The sequence below is a fragment of the Hyperolius riggenbachi genome, chromosome 1, assembly GCF_040937935.1.
Source record: "Hyperolius riggenbachi isolate aHypRig1 chromosome 1, aHypRig1.pri, whole genome shotgun sequence".
Lineage (NCBI taxonomy): Eukaryota > Metazoa > Chordata > Amphibia > Anura > Hyperoliidae > Hyperolius > Hyperolius riggenbachi.
In genome coordinates this window covers 102,211,810-102,233,398 of record NC_090646.1, presented here as the reverse complement: position 1 = coordinate 102,233,398, position 21,589 = coordinate 102,211,810, and the positions used below count along the sequence as shown (strand labels likewise).

Genomic DNA, 21,589 nt, shown 5'->3' with positions numbered 1-21,589 from the left:
TGTGGGGTCCCTGTCACTACCTGAACTCGGGGGCTCCTGTTACTAACTAAACTAGGAGGCACCTGTCACTACCTAAACTGGAGGGCCCTGTCACTACCTAAACTGGAGGGCTCCTGGTGCTACCTAAACTAGGAGGCACCTGTCACTACCTAAACTATCCAGGCCAGCCAGCCCAGCATCACCACCAGCCAACCAGCCCAGAATCACTGCCAAAAAAGCCACAGCATCACCACCAGTCAGGCCAGCATTTATTCCAACCAGCCAGGCCAGCCCAGCATCACCGCCAGCCAGGCCACAGCATCACTGCCAGGCTTTTCGCACCACCCACACAGCATCCCAAGCCAGCCAAAAACAGTATTGCCAGGCCAGCCAAACACAGCAGCCAGTAGAGGAGAATTCAGAAGCCAGGTGAGAGGTGTCTACCATATTAAGGAGGCATCCTGCCTATTTATGTGAAATGCTGTCTATTTATGTGCCTCATGACTGTTGAATTTGTCTTGTTGGGGGCCTCATGGTCACTGAATTTGTCTTGTTGGGGGCCTCATGATTGCTGAATTTGTCTTGTTGGGGGCCTCATGATTGCTGAATTTGTCTTGTTGGGGGTCACATGATTGCTGCGAGACCAGTGTTGCCAACCGCCCGTAAATTTACGGGCAGCCTGTAAATTTTGATACAAATTAAGCTGCCCGTGAATTCCGTAAGAAATTCAGCAGCGTCCGTAAGGCCGGCCGCCCGCCCTGTGCGCAGGAGGACAGCAGCGCAGTGGAGGGAGAGCTGTGGGCAGCGGTGGAGACGGGGAGCAATCTCACCCCCCTTCCCTCACCTTAGTGCTCTCCCTCCCTCGCTCTCCTCTCCGGAATTAAGTGATGAGTGGCGTTTGGCAGCGGGGGGAACTCACCTCCGTCTTGCTCCAAGCGCCGGAAGTTCTGCTGCTCTGGTCTGGACCAGACCAGAGTAGCGGCAAATCATCCCGCTCCTGCGACGAGACGCAGGTAAGTTCCGCTCGCTGCCGGCCACTCAGCACTTAGTTCCGCATGGGAGAGCGAGGGAGGGAGAGCACTAAGGTGAGGGAAGGGGGGGGGGAGATTGCCCCCCTTCTCCACCGTTGATGCCACAGCTCTCCCTCCACTGCGCTGCTGTCCTCCTGCTGGGGGGGGGGGGGGGGGGGTCACCTGGCTACCTATTGTGGGCACATATACCTCTGGCTACATATACTGGGCACATATATAACCCTGACTACATATACTGGGACATATACCCCTGGCTACATATACTGGGCACATATACCCCTGGCTACATATACTGGGAACATATACCGCTGGCTACATATACTGGGCACATATGCCCCTGCCTACATATACTGGGCACATATACCCCTGCCTACATATACTGGGGACATATACCCCGACTACATATACTGGTGACGTATACCCCTGCCTACATACACTGGGCACATATACCCCTGGCTACATATACTGGGGACCTACACCTCTGGCTACATATACTGGGCACATATACCCCTGCCTACATATACTGGGGACATATACCCCTGCCTACATATACTGGGCACATATACCCCTGCCTACATACACTGGGCACATATACCCCTGGCTACATATACTGGGGACATACACCTCTGGCTACATATACTGGGCACATATACCCCTGCCTACATATACTGGGGACATATACCTCTGGCTACATATACTGGGCACATATATCTGCTGGCTACATATACTGAGGACACTGGCTGTTTGCCATTATGTGCATTTACTGGTGAAAAGCTGTCTTTTATTATGTGCATTTACTGGTGAAAAGCTGTCTTATGTGCATTTACTGGTGAAAAGCTGTATCTTATTACGTGCATTTACTGGTGAAAAGCTGTCTCTCATTATGTGCATTTACTGGTGAAAGGCTGTCTGTCATTTCGTGCATTTACTGGTGAAAGGCTGTCTCTTATGTGCATTTAGTGGGGAAACGCTGTCTCTCATTATGTGCATGTACTTGCCATGCCTGCATTGCGCGCCCCAAATTTCCTCAACCATGTTGCCCCCTACCCATTTGGCTGCCCCCTCATATATGCCAGTCTAGAACCGGCCCTGTACCCCTGCCTACATATACTGGGCACATATACCCCTGGCGTTCTGGGGACATCTCTCCCCCTGGCTACCTGTTCTGGGGACATCTCTCCCCCTGGCTACCTGCTCTGGGGACATCTATACCCCTGGCCACCTATTCTGAGGACACCTATAGACCTGGGGCTACCTATTTTTGGGGAACCATTGCTGTCAGATTAAATGTATTTTGTGGAACTGCTGCCAGATTATGTGTATGTTGGGGGAATCGCTGCTTCCAGATTACATCTATTTTTTGGGAACCACTGCCATATTATCTGTATTTTGGAAGAACCTCTGCCTGATTATGTGGATTTTTGGTGAAATGCTGTAAGATTACATGTAATTTGGGGGAAGGGGGGGGGGACGCTATGGCAGAGCTCAAACTTCCCTTGCAGACCTTTTACAGCAATACTAAAATCATGTATATTTGGCCCCACCCATGACCACGCCCACATTCTGTTGTGTGACCACGCCCACTTTTCTGCGATTTTGTCAGTAAAAAAAAATCTTTTGTCAGTAAATTTTTAGGTATTTGTCAGTAAAAAATAACGTGAAAGGTTGGCAACAACTGTGCGAGACTATGGAAAAAGCTTAAAGAGACTCTGTAACATCAAAAAGATCCCCTGGGGGGTACTCACCTCGGGTGGGGGAAGCCTCCGGATCCTAATGAGGCTTCCCACGCGGTCCTCTGTCCCACGGGGGTCTCGCTGCAGCCCTCCGAACAGCCGGCGACAGACCCGATTGTCAGTTCAATATTTACCTTTGCTGGCTCCAGCGGGGGCACTGTGGCTGCTTTCGGCTCCGACCTACACGGAAATACCCGATCTCAGTCGGGTCCACTCTACTGCGCAGGCGCCGGAAACTTGCGCCTGCGCAGTAGAGCAGACCCGACGGCGATCGGGTATTTCCGCCTACTTCTGAGCCGACAGCCGTCAGAGCGCCTGCGCAGGAGCCGGGAAGGTAAATATTGACGTCATCTTTCTCGGAGGGCTGCAGCGAGACCCCTGAGGGACGGAGGACGGCTTGGGAAGCCTCATTAGGATCCGGAGGCTTCCTCCACCCGAGGTGAGTACCCCCCAGGGGATCTTTTGACATTACAGATCCTCTTTAAAGGAGAACTGTAGAGAGAGGGAAATGGAGGCTGCCATATTTATTTCCTTTTAAGCAATACCAGTTTCCTGGCAGCCCTGCTGAACTATTTGGCTGAAGTAATGGCTGAATCACACGAGAAACAAGCATGCAGCTAATCTTGTCATATCTGTCAAAAATATCAGAAAAACCTGATCTGCTGCATGCTTGTTCAGGGTCTATGGCTGAAAGTATTAGAGGCAGAGGATGAGCAGGATAGCCAGGTAACTGGCATTGGAAATATATATGGTGGCCACCAGGGCCGGATTTGTACTTTTTACCGCCCAAGGCCAACTATACTGTCTGTTTGGTTTTTATATCTGTATGCCCCAATGAGAATTCTACTTACTTTCCATCATTGGATATCACAGACAATAACTATTTTAGTAATATGCGTATAGACTATGTTATGTTTTCCTTAAGATCTTTTATGTTATGCTTGCCATCTCGTTAATGATGGAACCATTGTGTCACCATGAGAGGCTGATGTGTACCTGCAGGATAGCGCTTACATGTCTTGCAGGGACGACACAAGTACAGGACAGAGGGTTCAAAGGGTAAATCTGTCCTTGTAGATAGGGATGGCTCCATAGAACAGCTTTACTGCCCCTCACTGAGCCGCCCCTACATTTCTGGTGCCCTAGGCCATGGCCTATGTGGCCTTGCCAGAAATCCAGCCCTGGCGGCCACCATATCCCTCTCTCTACAGTTCTCCTTTAATCATCATCATATGAGACAATAGCATAGGGCCCGTTCACACCTGAGCGGGAATCCCACGATTCCCGCTCACAGCAAACCACTAGCGGTTCTTACAGAACCGCTGCACAATGTAGCGAGTGGCAGTGTTCTCACTGCCGCGGTTGCGGTTAGCGATAACCGCAACTGCGCTGCATGCAGCGGATTGCCGGCGACGAGCGTTCCACGATTAGCGATCGTGATTAGCGTGCATAGCACGCTAATCGCGATCGCTCCAAAACCGCCGCAGTGTCCAGTGATTTTTCCGCGCTGATCGCGGGAAAATCACTCCCGCAAAACGCGTTCTGCGATTTTAAGTGTGAACGGGCCCTAAACCTACTTTTTTAGCTTTTTAAAACAGAAAATTAAAACTGGGAGGTTCTAAAAAAAATGAATACATTTTTTTCAGGAGTAGGATGGATGAAATGGTTTATCTTCACAGTTTATTTTCAACTTGGATTTTCCATAATGTTCATGTATGAGTTAAAAAGTTTGTACAGTATTTAGTTTAAATTGCTGTTGCCACTTTGGGATAGATAAGTGACCTTTGGGTTGCAGTTTGGGCACTCGGCCTCCAAAAGGTTCGCCACCACTGTCCTAATCTAATGTCCCACAATTGCTAAGTTCATGTAATTTTGACTCCACCCATGACCACACCCACATCCTCTTCCATGACCACTTTTCGGCGCGGTGCGCGTACCCCCAATTTTTGGCTACGTGCTCTGCACCACTCCCCCCCCCCTTTTTGCCCCCCCCCCCCCCCCCCCGGAAAATTTTCTGCGGACGCCCATGGCATGTTAATATCCTTATGACTATACTTCCTGTATATGATTAATGGTATTGAACACACACATTTACAGTTTATTGTGGCAACTGGCAACCCACCCTTTCTGTAAACTGACTGACACTTAAACTTTCACTGGCCTTTCTGAAGAAAGAATATGGGAGAAAGAGTGCAGCTGGAATGCACTGAAGACAGACCAGTACAAGATGGATTCTCACTGGTTGCTACAGATATTTACTGTAATTTGTGGCTTGCGTTAGTTTACTGAATAAACACATGTACAAATACTGTACATGCATGATGATTATTGCCCAGACTGGTGACGAGATGGGCTGGCCAATAATTTGAACATGAGCTGCTTCTAATTATGGGAAGGACAATTAGACAAAGGGGACTTTCTATAAACATGGTGAACAGTTGACGGCCATAACGGCTATTAGGATCACTATTACTGTTGCACGGATTGGCAGGTGGTAGTGGTAATTACTCACCAACACGCCCGTAATCAGGGCTGGATTTACCATAAGACACTGTAGGCACGTGCCTACAGGCGCCTGATAATGGAAAGGCGGCTCACTCCCATCCCCTTGTGCCTCCCTCCTTTCCTATGCAGAGTCCCGAGCAGAGCGTAAATGAGAGGTTACTCACCCAGCTCTCGGCCTTCCACTGACCAGATCTCCCATCAGTCAGGGGCACCTCTAGCTGCTTAATACTGAGGATACCACTGGCTACCTAATACTAAGAGGCACCCGTAGCTACCTATGATGGGCAAGGGAAGTAAGGGAGAAGTAACAGCTGGGACAGCCAGCACACTTGTGAGGCGGTTTGTCAGGAGTTTGTAGGTTGTAGGGTGGAGTCTAGAGTGCCAGGACATCTGTGCTTATAAGCTTCTGTGATGAAAAACCGGGCTTGCCCGTAATTCATTAATCTCTTGCCGCCGGCGTAACGCCAATTGCCGTGAATGCGGTGAAAGCCCCAGGACCACTCCGCGCTAATCCTGGGGCAGAGTTTTGCAGGCGATCACGTGCGCCAATGCGTGCGCATTTTCTCGCATCTCCACTTGAATGACGGAGCTCCGCTCTATCATCAGTCTCCCAGCGGCGATATCCGTCTATTTACTCTGTACAGTGCTGCGTTCTACGGCAGCGCTGTACTGGGGACAGCCATGTGACATGGCTGTCCCCCTGAGCGGCAGGGAAGCGATCCGCTGTCATAGGCTGAAGCCTATGACAGCCGATCACGCTGATTGGCTGGCGGGGGGAGGGAGGGAAAGTAACAAAAATTTAAAAAAAATAGCCACATTTGTTAGTGAAAAAAATAAATATTTATAAAAAAAATAAATAAAACATCCGGGGAGCGATCATAGCCCACCAAGAGAAATCTCTGTTGGTGGGCAGAAAAGGAGGGCGGAATCACTTGTGTGCTGAGTTGTGCGGCCCTGCAGCGAACCCTTAAAACTGCAGTGAAAGTAATTGTCAAAAATAGCCTGTTCTCTAGGGGGGTAAAGCCTGTGGCCCTCAAGTGGTTAATCTCAAAAAGTCCACCCCTTCCATCTGCAAGACAGCACAGCCATTTTTCTTAAGCTTTGTGGCCACACCCTCCTGCGTTGCCATGGCGCTCCCCAACTCGACAACCACCAATTAGGACATGGCTGCCAAGCTGGGGACTGGCTGAGGCGTGTACGTAAGTAGGAACTGAACCTTAGACACTACTGAAGTCAAGAAGATAAGCAGGACTGCTAGGCAACTGTATTGTTTAACAGTGCTGCTCGGATATCCCTTTTCAAAATCCGTATCTGATTCGGATCCAGATACCCAGATATCCGATCCGGGTCAGATATCCGAGTTCAAACTTTTGCGATCCGAATCGGATATCCGACCTCAGTATCCGGGGTATCCGGACGGATTCGGATATCTGGATACAAAAACCGGAAGTGGCCTTTAACCTCCCTGGCGGTCTATTAAGATCGCCAGGGCGGCTGCGGGAGGGTTTTTTTTTAATTTAAAAAAAACTGTTTCATGCAGCCAACTAAAAGTTGGCTGCATGAAAGACCACTAGAGGGCGCTCCGGAGGCGTTCTTCCGATCGCCTCCGGCGCCCAGAATAAACAAGGAAGGCCGCAATGAGCAGCCTTCCTTGTTTTGCTTACATCGTCGCCATAGCGACGAGCGGAGTGACGTCATGGACGTCAGCCAACGTCCTGACATCAGCCGCCTCCGATCCAGCCCTTAGCGCTGGCCGGAACTTTTGTTCCGGCTGCGCAGGGCTCGGGCGGCTGGGGGGACCCTCTTTCGGCGATCCGCGGCGATCAGGCAGCACACGCGGCTGGCAAAGTGCTGCGTGTGCTGCTTTTTATTTCGCTCAAATCGGCCCAGCAGGGCCTGAGCGGCGACCTCCGGCGGTGATGGACGTGTATAGTCGTCCATACCGCTGAGGAGGTTAAATTGCTTTAAAAACGTTTTTTAGGGTAAATGAGGCAGGTAGCATCATCTTTTTTTTAAAGGAAACACTAATTGATGATGTGGGGACTTAACCCCCCCCCCCCCCCCAAATAATAAATGGCTGTCAGTTAACATCAGGACTAGGTTCCAGACAGCGGTCGTGCAGCCCACATGGGGCTTGATTCACAAAGCGGTGCTTACCTACTTAGCACGTCTAAAGTCTTTAGACGTGCTAACCAGGGTGCTAAGTAGGTTAGCGCCAGATTTCTCAATCAGATCGCGCACGAAGTTTTGTGCGCAAAGTTTTGCGCGTGCAAAGTCCTATGCGCGTGCTAAGTCCCATAGGCTTTAATGGGCACTTCGCGCGGAGCGCCCTGTGCTCTGTACAGTGCGCTTTACGCGCATAAAGTTTTACGCGCGAAAAGCTCGTTTAGACGTGCTAAAGGGTTTTTCACAGGCGTGCTAACAGTTAGCACCGCTTTGTGAATCAAGCCCATTGTGTCCAAAGTCCGACCGCACAACTGGGACATGGCAGTTTTCAGTGCCACGTGCCGAGTGACAGTCAGACAACAGAGGAGAAGACACTAACTGTCACATTGGCACTGCTCAGCAGTAGAGTTGGGCCGAACGGTTCGCCTGCGAACAGTTCCATGCGAACTTCCGTGGTTCGCGTTCGCGTCCCGCAGGCGAACCTTTGCGGAAGTTCGGTTCGCCCCATAATGCACCATGGAGGGTCAACTTTGACCCTCTACATCACAGTCAGCAGGCCCAGTGTAGTCAATTAGGCTACACTAGCCCCTGGAGCCACTCCCCCCTACTAAAAGGCAGGCAGCGGCGACCATTACGGTCACTCGTGTGCCTGCATTAGTGAGAGTAGGGCGAGCTGCTGCACACTCTCTCTCATAGGGAAAGATTAGTTAGGCTTAGCTTGTCCCTGGCTGCATACCTGTTCTGTGAACCCACCACTGCATACCTGTTCTGTGAACCCACCACTGCATACCTGTACTGTGAACCCACCACTGCATACCTGTTCAGTGAACCCACCACTGCATACCTGTTCTGTGAACCCACCACTGCATACCTGTTCTGTGAACCCGCCACTGCATAACTGTTCAGTGAACCCGCCACTGCATACCTGTTCTGTGAACCCACCACTGCATACCTGTTCTGTGAACCCACCACTGCATACCTGTTCTGTGAACCCGCCACTGCATAACTGTTCAGTGAACCCGCCACTGCATACCTGTTCTGTGAACCCACCACTGCATACCTGTTCTGTGAACCCACCACTGCATACCTGTTCTGTGAACCAACCACTGCATACCTGTTCTGTGAACCCACCACTGCATACCTGTACTGTGAACCCACCACTGCATACCTGTTCTGTGAACCCACCACTGCATACCTGTACTGTGAACCCACCACTGCATACCTGTTCAGTGAACCCGCCATTGCATACCTGTACTGTTCAGTGAACCCGCCACTGTATACCTGTTCTGTTCAGTGAACCCGCCACTGCATACCTGTTCTGTTCAGTGAACCCGCCACTGTATACCTGTTCTGTTCAGTGAACCCGCCACTGCATACCTGTTCTGTTCAGTGAACCCGCCACTGTATACCTGTTCTGTTCAGTGAACCCGCCACTGCATACCTGTTCTGTTCAGCGAACCCGCCACTGCATACCTGTTCTGTTCAGTGAACCCGCCACTGCATACCTGTTCTGTTCAGTGAACCCGGCACTGCATACCTGTTCTGTTCAGTGAACCCGCCACTGTATACCTGTTCTGTTCAGTGAACCCCCCACTGCATACCTGTTCTGTTCAGTGAACAGTTTGGTGTGTCAGTGTGAAGCAGTACCTTAATTACACTACCTGATTGATGTATACACATGCAAGATGTTTTAAAGCACTTTAGGCCTGTCATTTAGCATTCAATATGATTTCTGCCCTTAAAACGCTGCTTTGCGTCAAATCCAGATTTTTCCCGGGGACTTTTGGCGTGTATCCCACTCCGCCATGCCCCCCTCCAGGTGTTAGACCCCTTGAAACATCTTTTCCATCACTTTTGTGGCCAGCATAAATTTTTTTTTTCAAAGTTCGCATCCCCATTGAAGTCTATTGCGGTTCGCGAACTTTAACGCGAACCAAACCTTCCGCGGAAGTTCGCGAACCTAAAATCGGATGTTCGGCCCAACTCTACTCAGCAGCACAGCAGTTCTGTAGTAAGCTAACACAGTAGTACTACTACTCTAACAACTACTAGCACTGACTGCAGTACTGCAGTACTAACTACACAATAACACAGTAATCCTATTCCCTAATCCCTAACCTAACCTATACTGTAGCTAGCTAAGGCTAATAGCAGGCCAGCAGGTAGCAGCTGGCCTGGTGGTCTGTGCACAGGCTCAGCACACACACAGACACATAGCAGCTTCCTGCAGCAGCCCTGCAGCACACACTCTGACTGTCACACAATGAAATCAAGCTAATTAACAATACAACAATAGTGTAGTGATAGTGAAGGGGTTAATCACTGAACAGCTTTAGGTTTATCACTGTATACAGCACTTGCTAGGCCAGCAGCACTGGAGCATGTCTCTCAGTGAGCATTCACAAGCAAGGACGATATGTCTCATCATGGCAGCTCTCCTTATTATACAGGGGGGGGGGGGGGGGGGGCTGGCCAGGGTTACTTTCTGTCATTGGGGGCTAGGGTTTAGGCTGGGAGCCCTCTGATTGGCTCAATGAGGTCAGGTGGGGCTGGCCAGGGTTCCCCTCTGTGATTGGTTGCTAGGACTTTTGCTGGGAGCTTTCTGATTGGCTCAATGACGTCCTGGACGTCATCTACTTAGTTACAGTATCTCAAGATTCGGATATCCGCCAGATATCCAGATTGCCAGCCAACTGTCCACAGATAGCTATCCGGATTTGGGCCCAGGTATCTGGAATCCAAATCCGGTCGGATAACTGAAAAAAGGTTGGATATCCGGGTTACCCAGATATCCGGAATCTGGATGAGCAGCACTGTTGTTTAATATGAAATACATATGGCAGCCTCCATATGCCTCTCACTTTAGGTGTACTTAAAAGGATACCAGAGCCCAAATGAATATGAGAAACGGGGGGAGCAGGCATGTATGGTGAGCTGTCCTGATGCTCACCGCTCCCCCTGTTTTCCATTCTGCCCCCTCCGCTGCCTCCACTTCCGGGAGTGCTCCCGGCCGTGGTTGCGTACTTTAGAAGGTGTGCAGACAGGCAAGCACAGGCGCAGTGATGCCCGGCAAGAGGGTGCCAGAGGGCAATTACAGGCAGAGCAGGGGGGCAGAAAGGAGAAGGGGGGAGCAGAGAGCATCAGGAAATCTCACCATACATGCCTGCTCCCCCCGTTTCTCATATTCATTTGGGCTCTGGTATCCTTTAAGTAAACTACCTTATTGCTATTACTTTTTCCTCATTTAACCAGCAGTGTGATACGTGGGATACGTTTTTAAAGCTCTGCAAAAATGCAGGAAGCAGATACTATGTTAAAAATAGGACCCGCTTCCACTCGTGCAGAAACATGGATCGCACACGGGTTCATGTGGCACGGAAGGAAAAAGTACCGGAGAGTCCGGATTTGACACTTTTGCCCGGAATGGACAGGAAAATGTGTCCAATGCAAGCCTATGAGAACCGACACTGTCCGTTCTCACTAGGCTAGTTGCCGTATCCGCATCGCCCATTTTCGTTGCATCCACGCCCTCGCCGCTGCTGTCAGAATCTCATATTAATGCAGAGAAATGATTATCTCCCTAGCCAGACTGTGTACAAATGTTAAATGGTTTGCAGATAATTTGTGTGAATTTCAAGATTCGTGAGTATGATCAGAAACAGAATTAGATTCTTGGAAGTGAGCTGTTTATTTCTACAAGGTTAAAAGTGAGATAGTATTGAAGAGATGTTCACATGTTGTGCAGTATTGTTGTGTTAGTAAGTTTAACCATCTAGGGTCAAGATATATAAGATATACACAGAGGCGTAGCTAGGGTTTTTAGCGCCCGGGGACAAAGACTATTAATGCGCCCCCTAAGGTGAAGGGTCGTGACCAAATGTGGGCGTGGTTATGGGTGCTCCACATTTGGTCACGCCCCTTCAAATGTACATGGAGGTTAGCAGGCTCACGCTCACCCACCCTCCCTCAGTATGTACCTTCCAGCATGTTCCAAGGCAAATGCAGCAATCATGAGCCCCCCCCCATCAAGACAAATTCCGCACTCATGAGCAAACATGAGGCCCCCAACATGACCAACTCAGCAATCATGAGGCCCCCAACAAGACAAATTTAGCAATCCTGAGGCCCCCAACAAGACAAATTCAGCAATCATGAGGCCCCTAACAAGACAAATTCAGCAATCATGAGGCCCCTAACAAGACAAATTCAGCGATCTTGAGGCCCCCAACAAATCATGAGGCCCCCAACAAGACAAATTCAGTAACCATGAGGCCCCCAACAAGACAAATTCAGCAGTCATGAGGCACATAAATAGACAGCATTTCACATAAATAGGCAGAATGTCCCCTTAATATGGTAGACACCTCTCACCTGGCAGCAGTTCCCCAAAATACACTCAATCTGACAGCAGTGCTTCCCCAAAAATAGGTAGCCCCAGGTCTATAGGTGTCCCCAGAATAGGTGGCCAGCAGTATAGATGTCCCCAGAACAGGTAGCCAGGGGTAGAGATGTCCACAGAACAGGTAGCCAGGGGTATATGTGCCCAGTATATGTAGGCAGGGGTATGTGTCCCCAGTATATGTAGCCAGAGGTATATGTGCCCAGTATATGTAGCCAGGGGTATATATGCCCAGTATATGTAGCCAGGGGTATATGTACCCAGTATATGTAGTTAGGGGTATATGTGCCCAGTATATGTAGGCAGGGGTATAAGTGCCCAGAGTAGGTAGCCAGGGGTATATGTGCCCAGAGTAGGTAGCCAGGGGTATATGCCCAGTATATGTAGTTAGGAGTATATGTGCCCAGTATATGTAGGCAGGGGTATATGTGCCCAGAGTAGGTAGCCAGGGGTATATGTGCCCTGAGTAGGTAGCCAGGGGTATATGTGCCCAGAGTAGGTAGCCAGGGGTATATGCCCAGTATATGTAGGCAGGGGTATATGTGCCCAGAGTAGGTAGCCAGGGGTATATGTGCCCAGAGTAGGTAGCCAGGGGTATATGCCCAGTATATGTAGGCAGGGGTATATGTGCCCAGAGTAGGTAGCCAGGGGTATATGTGCCCAGAGTAGGTAGCCAGGGGTATATGTGCCCAGAGTAGGTAGCCAGGGGTATATGCCCAGTATATGTAGTTAGGGGTATATGTGCCCAATATATGTAGGCAGGGGTATATGTGCCCAGAGTAGGTAGCCAGGGGTATATGTGCCCAGAGTAGGTAGCCAGGGGTATATGCCCAGTATATGTAGGCAGGGGTATATGTGCCCAGAGTAGGTAGCCAGGGGTATATGTGCCCAGAGTAGGTAGCCAGGGGTATATGTGCCCAGAGTAGGTAGCCAGGGGTATATGCCCAGTATATGTAGTTAGGGGTATATGTGCCCAATATATGTAGGCAGGGGTATATGTGCCCAGAGTAGGTAGCCAGGGGTATATGTGCCCAGAGTAGGTAGCCAGGGTAGGTATATGTGCCCAGAGTAGGTAGCCGGGGGTATATGCCCAGTATATGTAGGCAGGGGTATATGTGCCCAATAGATGTAGGCAGGGGTATATGTGCCCAATATATGTAGGCAGTGGTATATGTGCCCAGAGTAGGTAGCCAGGTCAGGTGTCCCCTTCCCCAGCAGGAGGGGAGCAGCGCAGAGAAGAGGAAGAGCTGCTCTCCCTCCCTCGCTGTCCCCTCCAATGTCCGGGTGGCTCAGGCTGGCAGCGGCGGGCGGAACTTACCTCCGTCTCTCGCAGCGCCGGATGGATCTGCCGCTACTCGGTCTGGTCCAGACCAGAGCAGCGGCTGCGTCACCCGAACTTCCGGCCGGCGCTGGAGCGAGACGGAGGTGAGTTCCGCCCGCCGCTGCCAGCCACCCGGACATTGGAGGGGACAGCGAGGGAGGGAGAGCATCTAAGGTGAGGGAAGGAGGGGGGAGATGGCCCCCCTTCCCCACCGTCCGCACAGCTCTCCCTCTTCTCTGCGCTGCTCCCCTCCGCCGCAAAAAAAAAAAAAAAGTAAACAAAAAAAAACCCAGCAGCTCAGCAATGCGGAGGGCGCCCTTGGGGACCAGGCGCCCCGGGGCACTTGTCCTACCCCGACCCCCCCTAGCTCCGCGCCTGGATATACAAGATATACACTGCTTAAGCTAAGCCTATTTTATACGCAAGATGTTAATCACATAGTGTTCACGCATATCTAATAAGCTGATCAATAATATACACTTTATTTCAGATAGTATAAAAACAGTTAGGCCATGAGCCTTGTGTCGGCCATTACCTCTTATAACCATAGGGGGTATCTCTTGTGCCGGCTACTACCACTTATAACCACAAGGGGCCTCTATAGAACTCTATCTAAAAATAAAAATGAAATCATACCTGTATTTATAGAGATGTTATAAACAATTAAGTCATAGTTTGGAAATTCCCTTATATCATTTCTTGGGAGAAATTCTCTATAAAAAGAGAGTTTTCAGGCTGTATATTTATTCATTGCCTGATGCCCTAGCTGATTGAAACATCCTAGGCCGACGTTTATCCTTCTCACAGACGTGATTCTGAAACCCAAGAGAGGTAATATGCAATTATTCTTGGTGAATTCTTTGACAATTAGTCTATGCAAAAGTTAAAGACTTGTCTTTTTAAACTTCAGCAGTTTTTTGAGTTTTAGATAACTTTTTTCTATGCTATAAGTTTTACTATTCAAACGCAATTGCCAGCTTAGAAGCAATTAACAAGCTTGAAGGATTAAGATATATCTACTTTAAGTTCTTTATACAAGAATAGAACTTCATATATCATTTTTTCAGGATAAAGCTATATTGTGCGTAACATACACTGTACAATCTTGAGACAACACTTATCGATGAAGGATAAAAGCTACAGCAGAATATTTGCGATATTGAAATGGACTCTTTTAACTAAAGGAACTTTGAAAATGTATTTTTGGATGAAAATGTATTTTTGGAATGATTGACAACAACTGGAGAGATGTATATTCCTGTATATAAATGCTTTATCAATTTTTTAATAACAAGATAATTTTATAAAATTCAATAGCTGAGTGTTGCGTATTTCTTTCAGAGGTAAAACTGTTAACCTATAAATATTCTGTTTATAGTGAGCACGCACCCACTACTGTCTAATCTTGGTTATGACGACCTCAAGGCTGGCCCTTTGAGGTAGTTGGTAATCATTTTAAGCAGATATCGATCAGATATTTGACACTGCCGCTCAGTCCATTCTGGACCACCGGTGGTCGGGGATTCTCCATTGAGCTGCAGCAGACCAACTGGAATTCTCAGCAACAGGGAGAATTCTCATTGGTTCATGTTGGACCATTGAGAATTCTCTCTGTTGCTAGGGACACCATGCTTCTGCTGGTCCCCTGACTGCTGAAGGGACCGAGCACAGGACAAGTGGCAGCGGCAAGACAGGTGAGCGGCCATGCGTATGGGCCGACATAGCAACACTACAGACACGGAACGGTGTATTTGCGGAAAGTGGATGCAGAATGGATGGAAAGCATCCGCCCCGCAGATGCGCATTCCGTTTCCGTTCTGCATCTGCACAGGTGTGGACTGAGCCTTAGTTCCCAGAATTCTTTAAATGTAGATACTACTGTATATTTCAATACTTACCCCACAGATGGGTTCACTGTTTCAATGTAATCATAGCAACGGCCAATAATAATGTTCTCCAGGTTCGGGGTAGTTCCTGGCCCCTTCCACTTTTTCTGTATCACTCCATTCACCAGAACCAGATGAATTGTAATAATTGCCAGAAGACTTCCCAGGATCCACGGAGATATTTGCATCTCGAGTCTATGGCAGCACCGAACTGTGGGCTTATCTGTAATATAAACAACAAGTGTCAGCGCCAAGGCAGAAGGCGACCGCAGCCGAGAAGGACAATGTCCAAAAGTCCACACAAGCAATGAATATATAAAGTCAGCGCAGGTCTATAGTAATACAGCTTTCGTCATTTTCTGGTATACAGGATCTTCGAACAAAAAGGTAAAGAAGCAAGGCTTACCAGATTCCAACAACCCATATTATAAGGTTGCAAACGAGTTTAATAGATGGTCCGCAGAACTTTCAAATGGTGTTGTTTCACCAGCGATGTTGCACACCACAGATTCCTCCGGAATATAGTAGATATCCTGAGGTCGCAGAGACTCGCCAAAGGGGAGTCCAGTAGGATAGTGACATGAAAGAGATGTACGGCACATCTAAATGTAAACCGTCTTTATTACATAACAAGTAAAACAATTTAAAAACAAGGATAAAAGAAAAACTCACATACGGGGACCGTGCACTGGGAACCCCAAAAAAGTAGCGCAAATAAAATGGTCAATAGAAGACCTCAAATAAAATGGGGCCGCCTGGCCCCTTCCTGACCGGTTTTGCAATCTTGCATCATCAGGGGAGACGCAAGATTGCGAAACTGGTCGGGAAGGCGACAGGCGGCACCATTTTATTTGAGGTCTTCTATTGACCATTTTATGCGCGCTACTTTTTGGGGTTCCCAGTGCACGGTCCCCGTATGTGAGTTTTTCTTTTATCCTTGTTTTTAAATTGTTTTACTTGTTATGTAATAAAGACGGTTTACACTTAGATGTGCCGTACATCCCATTCATGTCACTATCCTACTGGACTCCCCTTTGGAGTGTCTCTGCGACCTCAGGATATCTACTATATTCCAGAGGAATCTGTGGTGTGCAACATCGCTGGTGAAACGACACCATTTGAAAGTTTTGCGGACCATCTATCAAACTCGTTTACAACCTTATAATGTGGGTTGTTGGAATCTGGTAAGCCTTGCTTCTTTACCTTTTTGTTTGAAGATCCTGTATACCAGAAAATGACGAAAGCTGTATTATCTGTAATATAAACACAGAATGGTCAGGGCACTAGCATGGAATGCTGATTGTATCTCAAGCTAGGTACACACGTTACGTTTTTTTCGTTTCGATAGATGCGTTCGATTGATAATTTCCATCATGTCCGATATTACTCTTGATCGTCTTACCACTCAATTTCTCATAGAAGTGAATGGAAATTGATAAGAAAAGATAAGAGAATAGAGCGGAAAAACGAGCGGAAAAAACGCATCGTGTGTACCCAGCATTAGAGACATAAATAAACCTTTAATATACAGTCTATAAATGTACATGGAAAGCAAAGGCTTTCACTACTCGGTTGTAGAAGAAGCCTTGCTCCAGTTAAATGGTTCAGGCAGGGAACACACTTGACTGTTTTCGTGCGCGTTTTCTGCACAGAAAAACTGATAACTCATGTTAATCAATGGGCTAGTCCACACTTAATATGTTGTTCGTGCGCAGAAAAAAAACTGACATTCTGCATCCTGATTCTGCACATTTTGTCAGTTTTCTCTATCAATTACATCAGCTGCTGTGAAAAAATGCGCGCGTTTTCCTGCATAGAAACACACTTGGTGTGCAGAAAAAGTATGCAGGAAAACGCGCGCAGAAAACTGAAAGACAAGTGTGTTCCCTGCCTCAAGGTACAAATAACATCAGGCCTAACAGTTTTCATATGCGAAAATACGTTGGCATTTGTCCACAGCATCATAATTGAAAATACAAAGAGAACACACATAATGTACAAAAGACAGCTGTCGAAATTTAAATCAGACATGCAATAGTGTAAATACAATTCATGGGGCCTCCCGGCGAAACTTCAATGGGGCCCCCCAGAGTTCACACCCACACCCCATTCCTTGCCTCCCCTTGGTGCTCTTCATGGCCTTGGGCCCATCACACAAGGGTGATCTGATGTATTGTCCCCTGTATCAGAGGAAGGCGTGGTTAGTATTTGGCCCCTCCCCCCACAGCTCTAGTTTCGCTGCTGCACACATGCAAGTGAATGAAATTCACATGCAACATGAATTACCATGAGTCACCACTGGCTCATGTTGGGTGTGGGTTTGTGTTTGACGATGTAGAAAACATGCGCAAACTTGGCCAAGTATGAACCCAGCCTAATATATATATATATATATATATGAATATATATATATATATATATATATATATATATATATATATATATATATATATATACACTAGCTGGATGCCCGGCGTTGCCCGGGTATGTATTTGGCTAGTGTTGGCTCTGCCCACTTTTCCTAACCCTAACACACAATTACTTGATGACCAAGTATGTGAGCTTTGCCGTCTTTGGCATCAATAATTTGTAATGAAATAAAATTAATCTGATTGCATGTGGCTCCACCCCTTTTCTGAATTTGAACCCCAATCAACCAATGGCCAACTGTACCAGGTACAGGTGATTAACAGTGCAAGAATGGTAGCAATTAAATATTCCCCTTAAAAATCAATAGGTGGATTTTGATTGGCTTTTATAGGCTCCACCCACTTCTCTGAATATTAATCCCAGTCACCCAGTGACCAATTGTGCAAAGTTTGAGAACCCTACCATTAACAGTGTAAGAATTGCTGCAGTTTACATTTTCTCAGTGAAATTTTTCTCCACCCACTTATTTCCTAACATTGTTCAGGTATGTATTTGGCTGGTGTTGGCTCCGCCTACTATTTCTAACCCTAACACACAATTACTCAATAACCAAGTCTGTGAGCTTTGCGGTTTTTGGCATCAATAATTTGCATTGAGATTAGACAAATCTGATTGGCTGTTTGTGGCTCCACCCCTTTGTCTAAATTTAACCCCAGTCACCCAATGACCAACTGTACCAGGTTTAAGGCTTGTGCCATTAACAGTGCAAGAATGGTAGCAATTACATATTCCCTCTTGAAAATCAATAGGTGAATTTTGATTGGCTTTTGTAGGCTCCACCCACTTCTCTGAATATTAATCCCAGTCACCCAGTGACCAATTGTGCAAAGTTTAATAACCCTACCATTAAAAGTGTAAGAATTGCTGCAGTTTACATTTCTCAGTGAAATTTGCATTTGTCTCTGCCTACTGATGAACCGGCATTGCCCGATTATGTATTTTGCAGGTGCTGGCTGCACCCACTTTTCCTAAACCTAACACACAATTAATCAATTACTCAATGACCAAGTTTGTGAGCTTTGCTGTCTTTGGCATTAATATCCTGCATTAAAATGAAACAATTCATATTGGCTGTTTGTGGCTCCACCCCCTTTTATAAATTTAAACCCCAGTCACCCAATGATCAACTGTACCAGGTTTGAGGCTTGTTCCATTAACAGTGCAAGAATGGCAGCAATGAAATATTCCCCTGAAAAATCAATAGGTAATTTTGATTGCCTTTTGTAGGCTCCACCCACTTTTCTGAATATTAACCCCAGTCACCCAGTAACCAACTGTGCAAAGTTTGAGAACCCTACCATTAACTGTGTAAGAATGGCTGCTGTTTATATTTTCCCAGTAAAATTTGTATTTGTCTCCGCCCACTTATGACCCAGCGTTGCCCGCTTATGTATTTGGCTGCTGTTGGCTGTGCCCGGTTTTCTAACCCTAACGCACAATTAATCAATTACTCAATTACCAAGTTTGTGAGCTTTGCGGTGTTTGGCATCAATAATTTGCATTGGAATATAACAAATCTAATTGGCTGTGGTTCCACCCCCTGTCTGAAATTGAACCCTAGTCACCCAATGATCAACTGTACCAGGTTTGAGGCTTGTGCCATTAACAGTCCAAGAATGGCAGCAATGTAAATATTCCCCTTGAAAATCAATAGGTTAATTTTGATTGGCTTTTATAGACTCCACCCACTTTTCTGAATGTTAATCCCAGTCACCCAGTAACCAACTGTGCAAAGTTTGAGAACCCTACCATTAACAGTGTAAGAATGGCTGCTGTGTACATTTTCCCAGTAAAAATTGTATTTGTCTCCGCCCACTTATGACCCGGAATTGCCCATTTGTGTATTTGGCTGGTGTTGGCTGTGCCTACTTTTCTAACCCTAACACACAATTAATCAATTTCCAAGTTTGTGATCTTTGCGGTGTTTGGCATCAATAATTTGCATAAAAATGAAACAAATTTAATTGGCTATTTGTGGCTCCACCCCCTTTCTGAAATTTAACCCTAGTCACCCAATGATCAACTGTACCAGGTTTGAGGCTTGTGCCATTAACAGTACAAGAATGGCAGCAATGTAAATACTCCCCTTGAAAATCAATAGGTTAATTTTGATTGGCTTTTATAGACTCCACCCACCTTTCTGAATATTAATCCCAGTCACCCAACAACCAACTGTGCAAAGTTTGAGAACCCTGCCATTAACAGTGTAAGAATGGCTGCAGTTTACATTTTCCAGTGAAATTTGTATTTGTCTCCGCCCCCTTTTTGGTTATGGGAATAAAAAGTATCCTATACTTTATTCCAGGTAGTGTACTATGTGTGTGCCAAATTTCATTCAAATCCGTTTAGCCATTTTTGCGTGATCGAGTAACAAACATCCAAACATCCAAACTTTCCCATTTATTATATTAGTAGGATATATATATATATATATACATATATATATATATATATATATATATATATATATAGCTCTCAGTTCCCTTTAAGATGTGTATGTGTTTGGACTAACCTGTCCTGTACTGACATGCCTAGGCTAAGGGAAGCAGCGAATGGTCGGGGATGTGGCTGGGGCTTCATTAGGCGTGTTTATGCCGTATTTGCATAGCTGCTTAAGAAACAGCAAAAACAAGGCCATAAGAAACCTGAGTGGCTCATGAAACAATGAAATGGCCGCCTTAGAACAAAGACTCATATTTATACGATTGAGTGACAGTTACGCATCCAGGAAATGAAGCTCTCCTCATGTAGGTGGATAATAACACTGAGAAGCAGCATCAGAGCCAAATAAAAGGATTACTGACATTCCTGAAGATTAACCTCAGATGAACTGCTGCCTCTTCCTTCTGCACCCCTTCTAAGCTGGTGAATGAGCTCTTAAACAAGGGATTATAGTTATTATCATTACCCTTATCATACCCAAGTGAGTGTAGATGGTCATCGTAAATGTATAAACAACAGTTCCTATATCGATATCCGGGGGAAACAAAATCCTCGTCTTCCATGCCAGACAAGATTGCAACGGGCGGATGGGCGTCGGCGTGTTCAGGATGTGGGTGACGCTCACTGAGGAGGAAGTCCTGGCCCGAGGTCTAGAATCAGTACATGCAGCTCAACACAACACCTGGCACAAGTAGTGCCAATGGGCTTCTACATTTATCTGAATGAAAATTGCTCTTTCTATACAAACATTATTTGTTTATGAGACCCCAAGATGGTAAAGTTCAGAGGAAAATGAGGAGGGGGGAGGCCGAGTGGCTATTGTTGGCCACAAGGGATGATCAATGAGATGCAAATAATTTATCATAGCATTCAGATTTCATATAAATTATATGCCGCTTGCAATTGGACTAATCAGAATAACTTCCTGTCAAATGTAATTGGTCTAAGTTCAAGCTGCATAACTTTTACATGAAATTTAAACACAAGGAGAAACAATTTGCCTCTCATTGATCAAGCCTATTGGGCATTTATCCTTCCACTGGACATGGAAATGGAAATATTAGCAGGGTTTGTACACATACTACTAGCTATCCACTTGCCCATGTTTGTGTTTGAACAGAATACAATTGGAACATTAGGGCAGTGTTGTAAACGTATTTCTTTAACCTTTTCGGGACCACGTGCATTAGATTCTACGCCGCACTTGTGGCTGTTCTAGCCTGATGCGGCGTCTAACCTACCCCGGCCCGCAATTTCCGCTCCCGACGCGATCGTGCGCACCCAGAGGGGGAGATTAAGCTGTCATATGACAGCCGACATCTCCCCCGAGTGATCAGCAGCCATCGCGTATGGCTGCTGATCACGTGATCACTACGATCGCCGTCGGATCGTAGTGATCAGTTTGACAGCTGCGGCGGCAGGGGGGAAAAGAAGAGTATCCACTCACCTCCCTGCCGTTCCCGCGACGATCGGCGCCCCCCTCCGCTCTGGCCGGCATCTCCGCTCCGTCTGATGTCAGCGCCGGGTCCCGGCTTGATGACGTCATCAAGCCGCGACCCGGAGCTGTTCGTCAGACAGAACGGAGATGCCGGCCGGAGAAGAGGGTCCCGTGCGGCTCATCGCTGGAGCCTGGAAGGTAAGTGAAGGCTGCTGGCAGAAGGGGGGGCCCAGACCACCATAGGGGGGAAACAAAACCA

General features: G+C 47.2%; 1 protein-coding gene across 1 annotated transcript in view; it reads right to left on the bottom strand.

The window, feature by feature from the left end:
* Positions 1-20,461, bottom strand: part of BST1 (bone marrow stromal cell antigen 1) — a 60,178-nt gene extending 39,717 nt beyond the window's left edge. Inside the window, exons 1-2 of the mRNA XM_068267634.1 lie at positions 20,370-20,461; positions 15,033-15,243 (exon numbers count right to left, since the gene is read on the bottom strand). Of these exons, the coding sequence (XP_068123735.1) occupies positions 15,033-15,243; positions 20,370-20,391 (233 nt within the window). The 5' untranslated portion in view covers positions 20,392-20,461. The remainder of the gene's footprint in view (positions 1-15,032; positions 15,244-20,369) is intronic.
* Positions 20,462-21,589: the final 1,128 nt, after the last annotated feature.